General features: G+C 45.7%; 1 protein-coding gene across 3 annotated transcripts in view; it reads right to left on the reverse strand.

The window, feature by feature from the left end:
* Positions 1 to 10916: 10916 nt before the first annotated feature.
* LOC125018487 (arginyl-tRNA--protein transferase 1) overlaps positions 10917 to 16863 on the reverse strand; it is a 47809-nt gene continuing 41862 nt past the window's right edge. For all 3 annotated transcript variants that reach the window (XM_047602418.1, XM_047602417.1, XM_047602416.1), the window contains one exon: positions 10917 to 11724. In XM_047602418.1, coding sequence (XP_047458374.1) covers positions 11546 to 11724 — 179 coding nt within the window. In that variant the 3' untranslated portion in view covers positions 10917 to 11545. The remainder of the gene's footprint in view (positions 11725 to 16863) is intronic.

The raw sequence follows: 16863 nt of genomic DNA on the forward strand, positions 1-16863 counted from the left end.
ATTTGAAAAGTAAGAATGCGGCACACTAAATGTGCCCACACTGCATAGTGGATGGTGTGGTAAGGTTGACACCGGTGCCACCCTTTCTAAGCGCAATGACACACATGCTCCTGGCAGGATTCTAGGACTCCAGTGTCCAGCAACGTCACAGGATATTTAGCGTTTGTTTGTAATTTGGCCACCAACTATAAGGCACTGGCACTTTTCACTTATTAACCAAGGCAGGACTGATGTGTTCTCATATTCAGAGATGAGTCAGTGGATTGAATTTTGGTGAGTTGCATAAAGGCCCTCTCCTGTCAAGATTTTAAGACATGCCTCTTTAATTTGTCATTTCTTCCATCTTTATCATATTTCTTATGGGTTAGGATTAGTATAATGTAGCACATCATCTGCAAAGAAAGTTCAAAGAGGGAGGGGCAAAAGAACTGAACTGAAGTACAAAAAAACAAAACAAAACATTTTCACCTTAAAAGTGACTGAAAATTAGCATGCAACTGAACAACATATGAATTTTGACCACTTAAAGCCTAAGACTCACTATTTACATTACCCCCTGAAAAACAGCCTCAAATTGAGTCACTGACAACCATGTTGGACTATATGGACAAAGACAAAGAATTTCAAAGTACAGTAAGGCTCCTTATCATGATCATCAGACTAGATGGAGGTTTGTAAAACGAAAATACTTCTCCCCCCACTTATCTTAACTGTAAATTACAGAGAAAATAACAGCCCCATTACAATGCCTCGCTCTGTTAAGGCTCTTCCATGAACATGCCACAGAAGGGTCTAAAAGACTTTGGCATTCACCAGGCTAGCAGGGTCTAGTGAGAAGCTATTTCTCAAGTGCAGAAGAATATCAAAATTTTTTGCAGCTTGATGTGAGAGCTGCCTGCCTGTTTTTTCCTCCCTCTCATACATCATCACGTTAACAGCATTCATTACACATTTAAGTACAGTAGACTGCAGCTAAACAATGGACAGCATATTTTTGACCTGAAGAACGGTCTCATTAATCCCACGCTCTTTCAAAAGGCTGCTGATATTAGAATAAATCACCAGGTCCCGCACAGTGCTCGATATCTGCCGCTGAATCTCCTCTTCTCCACGGATGCAGAGCAGCTCGTGGATCTCATGGTCTTGCCAGTGCACCGCCATGATCGTTAAATAAAGTGTGGGGTATCGCTATACAAGCTGTATAAACACAGTCGCACATACATTCCCCAATTGGTGCAATTTCCCGAATATGACATAGGGCTAATTCACGTATGCGCTGACATTAAGGATCATGTAAGAACACAAAAATCTCTGCCATTCAGAGATCGGTCTCTTATGGGAGTAGACCAAAACGTCTTCTACAATGACACAGTCTGACAGGCCATCTAGTCTTTGTGTCCAATGGGTTGAGGGAAGGGGGCTCTGTGGATCATTCCACAGATATTTGATCAGTTTAGGATCTGGTGAATTTGGAGGCCAGGTCAACACCTTGGTGCCTGGGTTCTAACATCTACATGAATGCCAGGTCCAAAAGTTTCCCAGCAGAACACAAGATCATGCAGGTTATTTTCTTCTCCTTTCAGTTGCTGATCTGTGCAGCTTGTAGCTGGTTCCATCTGCTCTCATTTACTCACATATAACCAACTTGGAATCTTAATACTATAACCTGAAAAAAAGAAAAAAGATGGAGTACTTACACGTCTAAAATAATCTTTATTACGTGCTTTATTGCCATATGATAGAGTGCTGTTATCAGTGCCTGTGACAGTTTGGATAGCAAATGTTTCTCGTAACGCTAAAGGCAAGATTCTCGTTAAAGTTGCAACTCTTGTTTGTGTGACCACTTAGATATTTACATTTGAACTTGTTTCAAAAAGGAAGCAGTCTCTAGAGATAATCTCTCTCTTCATCCACATACCCGACTGCACCGCCGTATCTCATCCTTAGATTAAGGAACCGGGGGTGAGTATCCCAGCCAGTGGAGGCCAGCTCTGTCTGGAGACACACATCAGCGTGATGGAAAGTCACCTCGGCAGGCCAGGAATTCAGCTCGCCCCGTCTAAAGCCAGTGGCCTTAAAGAACCGAAAGGAGAATTAAGAGGAAACTTATGGGAGGGAGTGAAGGAGGCTTTCTGTCAGAAGATGAGATAATGTGAAGGGGCAGTCTCGGACATGCACACACACACTCATAGATTAATTCAGTGGAAAAACAAGAAAAATGTATTTGGAAGAGCCATATGGGGTGTTATCTTGAAAGCATAATGAATATGTCTTCCCTGTGAATAAAAGAGTTTCAGGGTCTAGTTTGTGATGGTAATTTTCCACCACGACAACAACCTGGTTCCAGCGTGGTGAACAGGGACAATGCCGGTCGTGCATGACTGTCTCGCAGTCTGTGTGCATTTCACTCCCATCTGTCTCTCTATCCAATCACACCAATTACTATTACCATAATCAGTTGTTCTAAGGGGAAACAAATCTGAAACACATTATCTGAAATCTCAACTCTGTACCCAAACCATACGCCCACAGCTTCGGTTCTAGCTGCTGTATCCTGTGTGGTGAAGCTGGCACCAGACTTCAAGTGCTTCTCTGCGCAGACGTTTTTGATTCAAACATCGAAGCTTCTTGGGTTCTCGACATGTGTGGCGTCGACCATCTTCTTCCCCTCTCTGTTTACCGAACAGTAAAAACCCAGAGGCCGCAGACCGATGTGGTTCTCTGAGGCTCCTTCATCCCAGCAGAAAGGAACCGGTTTCACGAAGAATAATACTAATAACGTGCCCGAAGCCCGAAACACTTCCTTTCCCGCAGCGCCGCAGATCAGGTTTTTGTTATGTTATTCCTCGCATTACAGCGCTGGACGCCGGAGTGCCTCATAAACACTAACCCGAAATTATCTGGTGCTTTACAAAGTGGTGCACTTAAATGCTAGCCATTCTCACCCCAGCAGCAGGATTTATTTAAACCTCAGACACAATGAAAAAGATCATCCGTGCAGCATGACGGTTTGCTTTAGGGATCGTAAGTGGAAACAAGACGAGAAGAGAGATGAGAAAAAAAGCGCAGAGACAAGTATGGGATAGTGATAGTGAGAGAAACTGAGTGAAAATGATGAAGAGAGGAAGAAAAATAGGAAGGAAGGGAAAGGTTTTCTTTTTCCTAACTCTGGATTCCTGGATAATGACCGGGCTCGCAATGCTGCTGAGCCTCAATTCGCCAAATGAAACAAGAGGCCCGGCCAACCCGATTATGTTTATTTCTCTCCATTTTTCATCCTTTCCTTTTTTTTTTCTTTCATTTGCGACATAAAATCACATATACAGAATCTGCGTTCAATTTGAACCGCGGCCCACTGTTTTCTTCCCCTTCTCTCATCTGCCACCCCCGCCCCCTCCTTTTGCACGTTCAGCAAAATCATCTGGCCAAGGCAGGGTTTTGTGGCTTGCTAACTAGTGGAAGGGATATTTTTTCTGAGAAATCCCCTCTGCCAACAACTTTCTTCACTACGGCCTCCAGTGCTGACCCGAGCAAGCGTCTTTGCTGATAGAGGCCTTGGCCCGCGGCGTCCTTGCTTAGCGGACACTGGAGCTGGTCGCAGCAAACTTTGACTTCGACGAGGGCTAGGACAGGGTATGAAGAAATAAACTGTCATGCCTCAGTCATGCACCAGCAAAGTCGGCGATAAAGAGCAGAGAGCCCTTTAAGCCTCCGTGCTCACGCACGTTCAACAACCCCAGTGGTGTGGAACAGTCTGTGCCGATCAGCTCTGCGAAGCCGCTGATGGGCCCCGGTCCAGCGGCCACAGTGGCTGGATGAGACCAGGCCAGGCTGCCTGCCACGAGGGATTTCTGGGATCAGTGCATCTCTCCTTCTATCTCCGTATGGCTCAGAGGCTCTGGCTTTCAGAGTGAGCATGATTTCTGGCCACGGCCCTTATTTGGTTCGATTTACGGGCGCCATGTAGCGACCGCAAAAGTCAAAACCCAGACATGAATGCTCTCCCTGCTGTCCAAGCAGACCACATCAACCACTGGATTTAATACAATTGTGTTCATATTGATGAATTGGCTGCTACCTGAACTCATGGTTACGGACATTTTTTATTTTATTTTTTTTTAAAAATGCTCATAGTTTCACATCGTCCTGTGAGATATTTACTGAGTTTACTCACAGTAGCCGCGGTGTATGTATCGATTACTCTCCTCACTGTGACCACATCTACCCTTACTCCAAACAACATCATAAAAATGGTCAGCAAAATTGCGCAGCTCATGAAAATTCCTGCTTTCAAACTGATATTCCTTTTCCCAAACTTCATTTGAGAAAAAGCATTGTGTTCCCTCATCCATCCCCTCATGGCAGCTCCACTGGCGGCCGCGCCCTCTCCCGCTGTCGCCCCGAGCCAGGCAGTTTGTGCCCGCTTTTTTGCCAGAAGTGGAGTACATTTCTTCAGTTAAAGCGTTTCTGCAAATGTCAGCAGTCTCTTGGGCTTTCGGGCAACTGGAGTTCAGGCGGTCTGGACCGATCTCTCTAGAGAAAGACATCATTTGCTCCTTCCACACATGATTCCTGAATGCACGGGGCACAGCCTTAAGAAGCCGTCCGGGGGTGAGTGTGTGTAGGCTGTGTGTGTGTGTGTGTGTGTGTGTGTGTGTGGTGGTGGTGGGGGGGCACCCTCCAAACAAAACCGTGGCCCCATGGAACGCCTTTATCAGTTCGAGCGTTTCACTGCGGCGGTTGAGCCGAGACAAGGCCCGTGAAACATTTCTGACATTTCTCGAATGTGTGGCTAATCAGGAATGGCTGCTCATGTGTGGAGATTTCTCTAACTGGAGGAGTGGGGGGGCGGAGAGGGAGGGGGCCTGACTGTACAGCTGTATGACACTTTGGGAATAGAACATACAGTCCTGCAGTAGGGATTTATACGTTTGGATCGGTTTGTACCGTAGGCTGTTGTTGTCGATAGAAGTTTTATGGGAACATTCGCGCACGGGTCAGCCATGCTGTGACTGAAACCACTTTTTTTTTTAGGGACAAGTAAGGGAAATCACATTTTTGACAAGTAAGAACCTACATCATTAGTACTTAAATGAAACTATTCTCACTGGTGGAAAACAACTTATTAAGACACTATAGGCTATTAGGGGGAAAGACTGTACTCTTTGAGGAACAAGTACATTTGGAGCAAAGTGTGAGTGAAGGAATGTGAATACTTCCATGTAATTTGCTTTTAAGAACATCATGGAAATACGCACGAGCTGCATGCAAAACAATAACAGTACTGTTTGCTGCAACACCTCAGTTAAGAATAGCCCCAAAAACGTTGCAGGAAAAAGAAATCGAAAGGACTGAGCTCCGCTGCTACGACGCCTCCAGTCCCACCGGAGCTGTGGAGCCTGTGTAGACCATAAGTATCTGCATTTTTATAATCTTAATTGTACAAACATTTTTATGTTCTTTCTACGCCAGCGCCCCCCACCCCCCACCCACCGCCCCCTCCTTCTCCCAGACACAGCAGGTTGCCGTGACGATGCCAAGCCCTTCTCCTCCACAACAACAGCGGCATTCAACGGGAGCGAAGATTTAGAGCTCTGCAAATATTGGCCGCGCCAGCTTTCACGGGCCAGGAAAAGGAATGAAGTTTAAAAAGTGTGTGGGGGGGGGGAAGGAGGGCTGCGTTGGTTCGCGACTCTCACCTCTACCTGCTCTGGACCTCTGGAAAATATATTTTCCATGTCCAATAGAAAAAAAAAGAAAAAAAAGAGGGGGCATGGAGTGTTTCTGCGGAGGAGTTAAATGAGTTTGAGGCAGGAAAAAGAAGCAGGAGGGTGAGAGCAAGTGAAAGAAGATTTAGATTCCCCAGAAGAGACAGCGCACATATTGAGAGGTGGGTCCAACTCCCACCGCCGCGCGACAGCTTTACTCCATTCACACTGACACATTAGTATTCTAATGCCAGTGGGAATATGTATGACTGTCTTGGAGAGGGGGGGATGCGGCCTTGCGCCAGAGGAAGAGGAGAAGAGACAATGAAGGGGAGAGACGGAGGGAGGGATAAACAGAAAAGAGACATTATGGTGGCGAAGCGCTGCAGGGAGAGAGCAGCGGCAGCAGCAGCAGGAGTAATGCATCGAGGGGAGTTTTATATGATGTCAACGTTTCTCTCCCCGCACTCATTATCTGGGTCTCCATGACTCCACCAGGGCCTCCCTTCTCATGCCTGCTCTCCGCGGTTAACCTTTATAGTGAGACAATGATTTGGTAATGATGAATTATCATGCAACTTTTTGTCAAGTTTAACCTCATTTTGTAGAAAAACTCCCCCCCGCGACCACAATAATTATTAATCATACTGTTGAACTTTTTTACGTTAAAGTATTTTCACCATTGTATCTCAGGAGACTTTCTTATAATTAGTTTATTATAAAACGAGACAAAAAAATAAAAAAATCTGTAGAGATTTCTATTCACTTTTATTTATTGTATTTGCACTTTGAGGAAGAACTTTTCCTTAAACGGTTATTTGAATGAATCTATCCCAGGAGGACGAGAGGCGACATACTGCACATGTTTGATAAAACAGCCCCTAGATATTTGAAATACGACAAAAGGACCCGTGAGATTTTCACACAATTTAAATGGCATTCGAAAGATTTTTAATATCTGGGTCTGAGAAAATAAAAAAACGTCATTACATATTTTTATTTATTTATTTTTTTAAAGAAGTGCACAATTTTCGTATGTATTAGAAGTAACGCAAAGTAGCATAAAACGAAAACGCACACGTAAGGTACAGGTACCTCAAAACTGCACTTAATGCAATTATGCACAAGTGGAAAAACAATGAAAATTACAGTTCAATTTACACATCTGATTTACTGTGTTATTTGTTTTTCCATCCATGGAGAGTACGTGCGTAAGTGTATAAACTTACTTATGAACTCCACCGATGCTTTCAAATAACTTCTCAAATAAGTCCGCTGCACTTTTCACTGCTGCACCAGAACGCCTGAACATTACTGTATGTACACAACAACCTGAAGCTCACACATATTTCCACCGCATCCAACAGCGAGTTGGATCAACTTGAAGCCCCGTGCTAAAATGCATTTTCTATGGCCTCTTAATAACTCAGGCTAATCACTTTAGCTTTGTCTCTGGGGGCACAATGTCTCCCCTCATGTCCTGTATCCTAGCGATGGGGGACGAGGGAGCGGCCCAGTGACAGTCTGTTGAATTTGGGTGACAGGGCCCCAGTGGGAGTGGGTGCCCCCATAACCCCCACCCTCACCCCCCACCCCAGGCCTTTAGATAATCCCCAGAAGAAAGGGCCCGCATTTAGGGTGCGATACGCTTAATCCGAGAGGGGGGGTGGGCCTTGCTCACAAAAGAGTCCGGCACTTCCTCTGGCCTGGGAGCTTCCGCTGGTCTGGGGGGCCTGGCGTGGGTGCCAGTACAAACATGCGCCTATAATACACGTCTGCATCACATCGGAGCCAACAACGGACGTACTGTATAGGAACTGTGGACAGAGACATGGGAGAATATAAAAAAAACAACAAAACAAAAACAACAACAAACATGTAAATTCACACTGTCCCTACGAGGAGCCAATCCAAACAAGCAACCCACGCACCCAAGGGCCGGCAAATGTAAACACAGCGCACACATAAAACACTCGCACACAAACATCGTGGGCAGAAACAGTGTTGACATTCTGTCCCTGGGCACAATGAAACAAAGCTCGCATGCAATGCAGAAGGATTAGCTCAGTGAAGCCCCCCCCCCCCCCCCCCCCCCCCCCCGCCCTCCAAAAAAATCATCAAGAGTCATCAAACCATTCAAATGTACAAACAGGAAGACGGCGTCATGTAACAGCCCCTTCAGATGCTACACAGAGCCGCAGTTTACTCATGCAGACAGGAGACGTGATCAGGGGATGCTGGTGGATGACGGATAACGCGTCGGCTCCCTGCTCCGGCTCCTGCTGTGGGGGGGTCGGGGGGTGGGGGTGGTGGGGGCTACTTGAAACAGATAAAATCTGCAGACCTGTTTCCCAAACACATTTTCCCTCTTATTTACCGCAGAAGCAAATAGAACTCACAAAGGCAGCACGTAACGTTTAGAGGCATTTGCGTAAACAGCTGAGGGATATCATTCCATATTTCTCTGACATGATTCCACACGCGAAGTTTGGATGAGATGTTTGGAAAGAAAAGGGAAAAAAAAAAAACGTGAAACCTCTGGCCTGGAGGCTCTTTTTCCTCTTTTTCAGACTTTTCCTTCCCACAGTACTTCACGCTGACAGGTCCTCTTTCTTCTGTGGCATTTTCATATGGCCACGGCGCATCAGTGGATCTGCAGCAGATAGGGCCGCTGGAGCGGGAGATGCTGAAGCCTCTGCAGAATGATTTTTTATTTGAGATTAAACTGACGTCTGAACCGCTGCTTGCTTCGGCCTCTAACAGCGCATGACCGAGGCCACTTGAACTTTCTCCAAAGGAGGCGTCCCTTTCCCGGTTTTAATGTTATCTCAGTACGGAGGTCGTACTCTCCAAGACTCTGTATTTTCCAGTGTGACGAACTCTACCCAACAGAGTATAAAATGCTGCAGAGAGCACTGTGACTCAGGTATGACCTGAAGATAACACCTTGTTATTCTTTGAATGCCGGCCTTTGGCTGAACAGTAGGGTCCGTGCGGACCTCATATTTAATAAGAATTATGAGCAGCGATACAGTTATATATATCAGAGTCCTGCCATGATGCGTCTTGCAGTGTTATAGAGTCATTATGAAACAACCGCCATTCCAGGCCACTTGTTTTGATAGAAAGAGGTCCACCACAGCACTGGCACAAGTCCTCATGTGTGGCGTCCACCAAGACTAAGCACTCATGACAGTGCCAGAAGTGTGTGTGTGTGTGTGTGCGTGTCTCTTTCGGTCTGTGTGTGCACATTAAGTCCGGGGGGAAGCATGCCTAATGTGGGAGAGAAACAGTGAATCCAACATGGAGGCTGGCCAGCATCAGTGTTCCAGTCTTGGAGAATTAGCCTGTCAATCCATTTTAATTCCCGAGGACACAGGCCTCTCTTAAACCCAGGCTGGGTTTAAACTGGAGAGACTGACTCTCCGCTGTGTTCTCTCAGGACCGGGTGCAGACAGGGACGCAGGTCAGTGAGCAGCTACTGCACAAACACAAGTCCTGGGGTCAAGCTGACACTTCCCAGTCCGGATCGTGTCGCGGCGGACATCCAGGACGGCTATCCAGCTCGGTTAGAGGTATAACCACCTTCAAGGAATAAATACACTCACTCGCCACTTTATTAGGTACACCTGTCCAATTGCTTGTTGACGCAAATAGCTCATCAGCCAATCACACGGCTGCAGTTCAATGCATTTATTCAGAGGGGATCAAGACAACTTGCTGAAGGTTAAACCGAGCATCAGAATGAGGAAGAAAGGGGAGTTAAGTGACGGTGAACGTGGTATGATTGTCTAAGTATTTCAGAAACTGCTGATCTACTGCAAACTTCATGCACAACCATCTCTAGGGTTTACAATAGGGTTAAATAACACAGCCTACCTGAGTAGTGTTGCTGACCGTGTCCATCCCTTTATGGCCACAGTGTACCATCTTCTGACGGCTACTTCCAGCAGGATAATGCACCATCACATAAAGCTCATATCATCTCAAACTGGTTTCCTGAACATGACAATGAGTTCACTGTACTCCAGTGGCATCCACAGTCACCAGATCTCAATCCAATAGATAGAGGAACCTTTGGGATGTGGTGGAACGGGAGATTCGCATCATGGACGTGCAGCCGACAAATCTGCAGCAACTGAGGAATGTTTCCATGGCCACGAAAAAAATTAAGGCAGTTCTGAAGGCAAAAGTGAGTTCATCCTTTTACTAGCAGCGTATACAGTATGTGTGCAGAAGGATCAAATATATTTACGGGAAACTGTGACCACTCAGATCATGGTGGTGCAACACTATGTTTGGTTGTAGTTTCATGTCTAAACTTGACACCGTCATTGTTAGAATCTCAATCCACAATCGTGTTGTCACAGTTAAGAAATGTTGAAGGCCTGGTTTTTGATTCTTATGTTGTCTACACACTTGACAAAGAAGCTACAGGAGGCAACAGTACACTGCACACTGCAAGCACAGCCAAAAGGTTCACGTAGCGTTACAGTCTTGCATTGATAACGAACTCCTAGCTACATCAAACAGCGCTCTGAGCGTCAATCTTGACTAACTTTCTAGTGTAATGATAATGATATAATTCATATCAAGTTAACAAATAGCTATTAAGCTAGTCGTTTCTTCATTTGATCTTTCCCTATCCTTGTGATCAAGATGATTTTTTTTTTTTTTTTTTTTTTTTACCTGGAATACAATGAGAAATGCAGCAGATTTTAGCTCTATTTTAAGAATGGTGTTGCTACTGTAACAGGCTATTAAATGTGATCAGGACCCATTACACACCCTCTGAAGGATCCATGTCCATTCTCTGATGAGCATGGAGCTGTTTTGGAGGCACAAAGGAGACGTCCACAATATTAGGAAGGTGGTCATAATGTTATGCCTGATTTGCCAGCTCAGCCGTTCTCTGCCCTCGCTGTGAGCAGCACTGTTGTTGACACTGGGGGCGTGAAGCCGCTCACATTTGTGCTCGCCCGGCTCACATATCTAACACCTGTTGCTGAGCCCAATTCAGCATTTCCAACTCGAGCACTTATCTGTGGGTATACACGTGTTTTGGGAGATATAGGCTTACTACTGTACGTGTGAAAATTGACACCATTTGTGCCAGCAAAGGACTCCTGACACACTATTTCCATGTTGTCAAAATCCCTACGCCAGTAGAATCCGAGACGTGCAGAAAAGCCACCACTCTGAGCGGGGGAGATTACACAACTCCTTTATTTGGTTTAACCAAATGTAATAATGTCATCGTTGCAAAGAAAAACACACACAACTATAAACCAAGAAAATTAAAACAGTGCTTTGGGATATAGTGTAATGAAAAACACCTTCATAATCACAGAACAGTCAAGTAAAGAACATGCTCTTCGTTTCTTATGCTGACAGAAACCCAAAGTTGTGACGGCTGAGATGAAAGCCGCCACCTGCGTGTAGTCGGATGCTCTTACATAACAGCAATATGGAAGCTGAAATAAAATCCAAGCGACAGATAAATGAAAACAAGATTGAAACGACTGGTCCCTGTTGCAAGTTGAGAGGAAATTAGCAAAACAATAGGCAGTCTGAAAGCTGCAGGATACACTGACTAATAAAATGCTGTAGTAATATGTGAATGAGGCCAGTGGGTGAATGGGTACACGCATACAGTAGATAGTGATAGTAGCCACTGCATTTTTTTCCGCATGTGTAGAGCTAAGCCATGTGAGACTACAAGAAAGCACTTTCTTTAGACGGTGAGGAGACACGGACACACACAGAAACACATAGACACTGTTGAGTAGAGTGTTTTTAGGTGGAGTAAAAGGTGCAAGTGGTACGACGCAGCGCGTTTAGGAGCGATACAGCAAAATCCTCTCAGCACAGTCCTGGCCAACCAGGCCGGCGTACTGCTGCACCTCCGACTCGTCGCTGGAGCCCCTGCGTTTGCGGGAGTAGGCTGCGTAGGGCATGACGGTCCGTCTGTGTAGCACCAGAGCTCTGCCCACATCCTTCAGCGCCCGAGCATCTCCTACACAAAAAAAAAAAAAAAAACAAAAAAAAAAAACGGGAACATATGGGAGCATTAATAAGGACCAGCGTAGCCACATCACGCACAATAAACATTGTCCTTATTTCCCCTCGCTCATTTGAGTTAACCTCTGAGTGACTTGGCAGGGACGCACCATTATTCCGAGAAGCTGTTGGAGGAGCAGAAAGTATTTCCTCCCCCCCTCACATCCAATACCCCAATGCCCTAAACCTGGAGACACAGTGGTGCGCGAGCGAGGGGTAGTTAAATAGTTAGTTAGCTGGTCTTGTTTACGGGGCCGTGCTCCCTGCGGGTGTGCCAAACTCAGCATCTCATTAGGTCCCGTGTCATACGCTGCCAGCTCCCATCAGACCAGTGAAAACACTGTAAACCTCAAAAGTGTGTATATTCAGAAGCTAAGAATGGAGCTCTGGAGAGTAGGATGGAAAATTAAGGTGAAAAAAGTTGACCAGCCCCCCCACCCCCGCCGCCATCGACACTAAAAACCTGCCTCCAGGAGTGTGAGGCGCTGCCAAGGTGCCCACAGCTAGCAGCGAGAGGACACGCAAGGGGGAGCGCAGCAGGGAGAAGTAATGGAGCCAACCTAAACCAAATATACTGTACAATCATTACTATCCCACTCCGCTCAGAAAAGGACTGGAACCTGTTTATTATGTTACCCTCTGCCCAATAAAGTTCTCGCTCTAGTATCTCCAACTGCACACTTAAAATGCTTTTGTACACCGATCAGCCACAACATTAAAACCACAGAGGGGAGAAGAAGAGTCTGAACCATTTTGGAGGTGTTCGTAATGTTATGCCTGATCAGTGTGCATCTCCTCCTTTTTTTCCCCCAATCCATCCCATCTGTTGCACACTCTCCGCACAACGTTTCATCCATTCTTTCAGCCCGTCGTCTGTAAATCTATCCCGGCCCTCTCTACCTGAGAGAACGTGCTGAATATAAGCCTCGGGCCGTGCGGTGGCGCGAGCAGAGCGTATCGTCACTAACCAGGCATATGGCAACACGTGAGCCAAACAGGAGCCGGTTAGGTGTGGTGTTAATAGAGCCCAGGGCTTCCCACTCGCCACTACCAGTCCCCCTGACAACATCCATGTGGCTCACAGCTGAGCACTCAGGTGGTAGTAATGATGTGAGTGCACAGATTTCTGCCTGTTTCCTCATGTATTCACTGCAGCACTGTCTCAAATCCACGGGGATCATTTCAACAACTGCAAAATAAAGAAATATAAAAATGAGCCTCCTCTCTAAACGCAATATTCACCGTACAAAGAACCTGAAGGCACTGTCACAGGATTTACTAACTTTAAAATGTTACAGGCGTAAAGTGTCTCTGGAACAGGCAATAAATAAATCATGAAAACCAAACTTAAGCCAAATCTTGAAGACCTACAGGACTGACATATGGGGGGAATTCATAAGGTCACATGTGTTTAAGCACTCACACAGTAAGCGAACCCAATTATGTATGAACCGCTACGGCATCTTACTTGCAGACGGTGAACGAAAAAACAAGCCAAAGGGAAAAAAAAAAAAAAAAAAGAGCCGGGTATCAGCATAAAGCCCCGAAGCTCCTTAGCTCTCACATCCCCATCTCCTTAAAGATGGGCGCATACTTGAGCTCCAGTTTTTAAACCACACTGGAGATTCATATTTTATTTATTAGCCTCATTTCCCTGCCCACTAATGCCCCTAACCGCTCTGTTTTTCTCCCCCCTTCACCAAAAAACTGCTGAGTCAAATAATTGAAAAGCGGATGAAACTAAACTTTTCAATAAAGAAAATCAGCAGTATGTCGAGCCCTGGCCGTGTGCGGAATACAGATTCGTAAGGATGGAAGCATGTTATGCAACTCCCTCATGACCGACATTTAGGTGCATGAAGAATTAACGCGTCTTGATGGGATGAAAGTGAAAATATTTAAGCGTCTGATGCTTCCTAACTTCCTTCAGCCCGGGCTGCTGCGTCTCCTTATGTTCTTCATCAACGTGACAGCCCACTTATACAGCTGTTATGCAAAGTTGCTCTTGTTCAACACTGTCATCTTGTGATAATATTAAGGAGTGAACATTTTACAGGGTGAAGCTTAAAGACGGGCCTATTAAGCGCGGCAGTAATACTGAGCAGGGGCCCTATCTTTCTCTCTTGCTCAAGGCAATCCAAACATCCGCTCCTCACATAAACAACTTTCCTTTTCTTCTTGACTCACTTCAGCCTCCTTCAGTGCCCCCCTTCTCGTCTTGAGCGGCTCCAGACCCCGGCTCTCGGCAGGCCCACCGGACGTTCGGTGACACGCCGCCCCGAGGTCACCCGCTCCTTTCGGGCCGGAGTTCAAGGGGTCAGGGGGAAGAGGAGTGGTGAGGGTCGGCCCGGGGTGCGAGAGGGTCAGGGCCGGGGCTGCGGGCCTTGACACCTCGCCACGCTCCTCTCTTTCTCTTTCCCGCGTCCATCTCAAACTTTCAAAACACTTGCTTAACACCGGATGCCTGTCAAAGGCAGGCCACCAGGTTATGACCACATCCTATGACCCAATGTTGCAAATCCAAAAAAAAAAAAAAAAAGGGGGCTTATGTTTGAAAGGGAAAAGGCCAAAACGGTGTTGTAGCTTGTGAGAAGACTGCACTAAGACCTGGGTTCAAGCCCTTGTGTTAGCGGCTGAAAACGAGACCCTGAACTCTCTGTAGCTGACCGTGGATTTTGACCTCCACAGAAAAAGGAAGCAGCAATCCTTTAACTGTAAAGGATATTATCACTATTATTGTTATTAAAATGACATCCGGAGAAGAAACAAAAAATTCTTTCTCCGTTTTAACAAACACAAAAAAAGAGAAGAGTGTCACATATCTCCCCTCTACTCAGAAAGAGAGCATTAGCACATCAGCTAAGTAGCAGGAAGCCTGGTGAAGAGCATAGCAAAGTGGATGTGACAGCGACACGAGATACGAAAGCGCGCACTGTAAAAGCTAGAAATGTAGCTGAGGAGGCTCGGCGATGACGGGAGGGGGGCTATCGGCTCCGTCTCCCTAATGTTTTGGCTTCACTGAAAGCACAGCGGATCTCACAATCAATCAGCGGGACGTGAAGTAAATGCGTCCGAGATATTAAAACAAACCGAGGGAATGAGAGCGCCGCAGCCCGAACATACCGGATGACGCTTCACTAACCGCAGCAACTTGTGTGTACGTGCTTGTGAGGGTTGGCGTCCAGCAGGCGCACTTGAGGTCCAAAGGGGTGACTTCTCGTGTCACACATATTTGCAAATGTTTACACTGCTGCTCGGCCAATGCTCCTACTTTCCTCCGTGTCAAGCAAACACTGATTATGAGTGTGTCAGAGATATTACATATGTGCGGCGCGAGCGAGCGCACACTCGTATGTGCATTTGTGAAGGGCCACAACGAGGCCCTGGGGTCCTCCGTGTGTCAGCAGCAGGCATGTAATCAGTGTAAGCCTGTTGTGGATGGAGTTGTGTAAACTTCAGATTAGCCGTCTTTACACACCTCATTAGGACAGCGCTGTAACCTGGTCACGCTCGCGGGCTGGATGCAGACGCAGCGCGCTGCTTCTCAGTAATGGCCCGGGAGAAGTTTAAGTGTAAACTGATATTTATTCAATTTCATTTTTAGCAGGATGTTTTCTAGGTTTTCCCTGAACTTTCGTTCTCAGGTTCAGGGTCTCGCTTTTTCAAGAACCGCCTGTGAAATGACTTGAGATTGTGCTGTGCTGTGCTACGTGTAATAGTTATTTTGGCGAGCCAGAGTTTTTTCTTTCCATGGCACTGAAGAGAATGTGACATACTTTCATGGTAAGTATAATACATTAAAAGTAACACACTATAAATCCGTTTATCAATCGTTTTTCAGGCCACGGACCCCAAAGCTTATGGAGACATTAAGTAGCGACCCCCTGCCTACTACATGTGTTCTATATTAAACTCAGCCTAGTGCTATTTATAAATATACATCATTATTATCATTGTGCATTTAATATTAAGCTATTCAAATAATGCACAGGTTCAAGTATTCATATTTATTTATTTCAGACACGTGCAACAGTACGGTGGCCGTGCAACTGCTGTAAACATAAACATAGGTGACATGATCAAACATACATAAATGGAATTTCACCTGGGGACTGAATAGGCTCTCTTTAAATATATATAAAATGTCTACCAAAGAAGCAAAGATTTTGCGACCCCCCTGCAGTAACTCTGCCGGTCCCCTAGGGGCTTTAAATCAACTACTAACACACCGTAAGGAACGTTTCCTTCAAATCAGTAGTCCTGATAATAATTAGTGTCTCTTTATCATTTGACTTGTTTTACGATTTTTTTTAAACTTTGATATTTTCCTAAGCTGGACAAGGTTTTTAAATACATCCCATTCAAACCTATTTTAAAAGAGACCATGTTTCTGACCAATATTTGAACAGCTGCACTTAAGATTATAAATTAATAATTGTTTATTAGTAGTGGATTAATGTTCTTCTGTCCTTTGAACTGACTTGCTGATAGCTGATAATCACTGTGGCATCAAAGCCAGTACAGAGTAGACGCACAAGAGCTGGACACAATCTCAAATAATTACTTTCTTAACAAAAAATAGGAGATTCCCACACAACAGGTCTTTAATGTAGCCAAAAATAAGCCATATATTAATGATCTGCCATTTAGGACAAACGTCAACAGTGTGCCATGTTGTTAACCAATGACAAATGGCAGACTGACCCACCCACTGACTGACTGAATGACCACTGGGTGCGTTTCTGTGGAGGACGGAAACCTCCATCCCACCATTAGTCTGGCAGAGACCCTCTTTAGCCACGGTCCAACAGCAGAGCTTGGCAACAAATCTGAGAGTAAACCATCAAGTCAGCTCGCACTGACATGTAATGACACTGCGTTTTGACAGCTCGGCCTGAAATAATGCCCAGTCCTGCCCAAGATCAACAGTCCACGCAGGAACGGAGGCACCACAAGAACCACAGGCACACAAACATACACTGACCACGGTGAGAACTGCCAACTCTGAGACCTCTACTTTGTCCTCAGGAATTTGTGCCTACTCGGGGATTTGTGGCGAGATTGACAAGAAAAGGTCAGACCTACCAGCGGCTAA

This window comes from Mugil cephalus, chromosome 13 (assembly GCF_022458985.1).
Source record: "Mugil cephalus isolate CIBA_MC_2020 chromosome 13, CIBA_Mcephalus_1.1, whole genome shotgun sequence".
Lineage (NCBI taxonomy): Eukaryota > Metazoa > Chordata > Actinopteri > Mugiliformes > Mugilidae > Mugil > Mugil cephalus.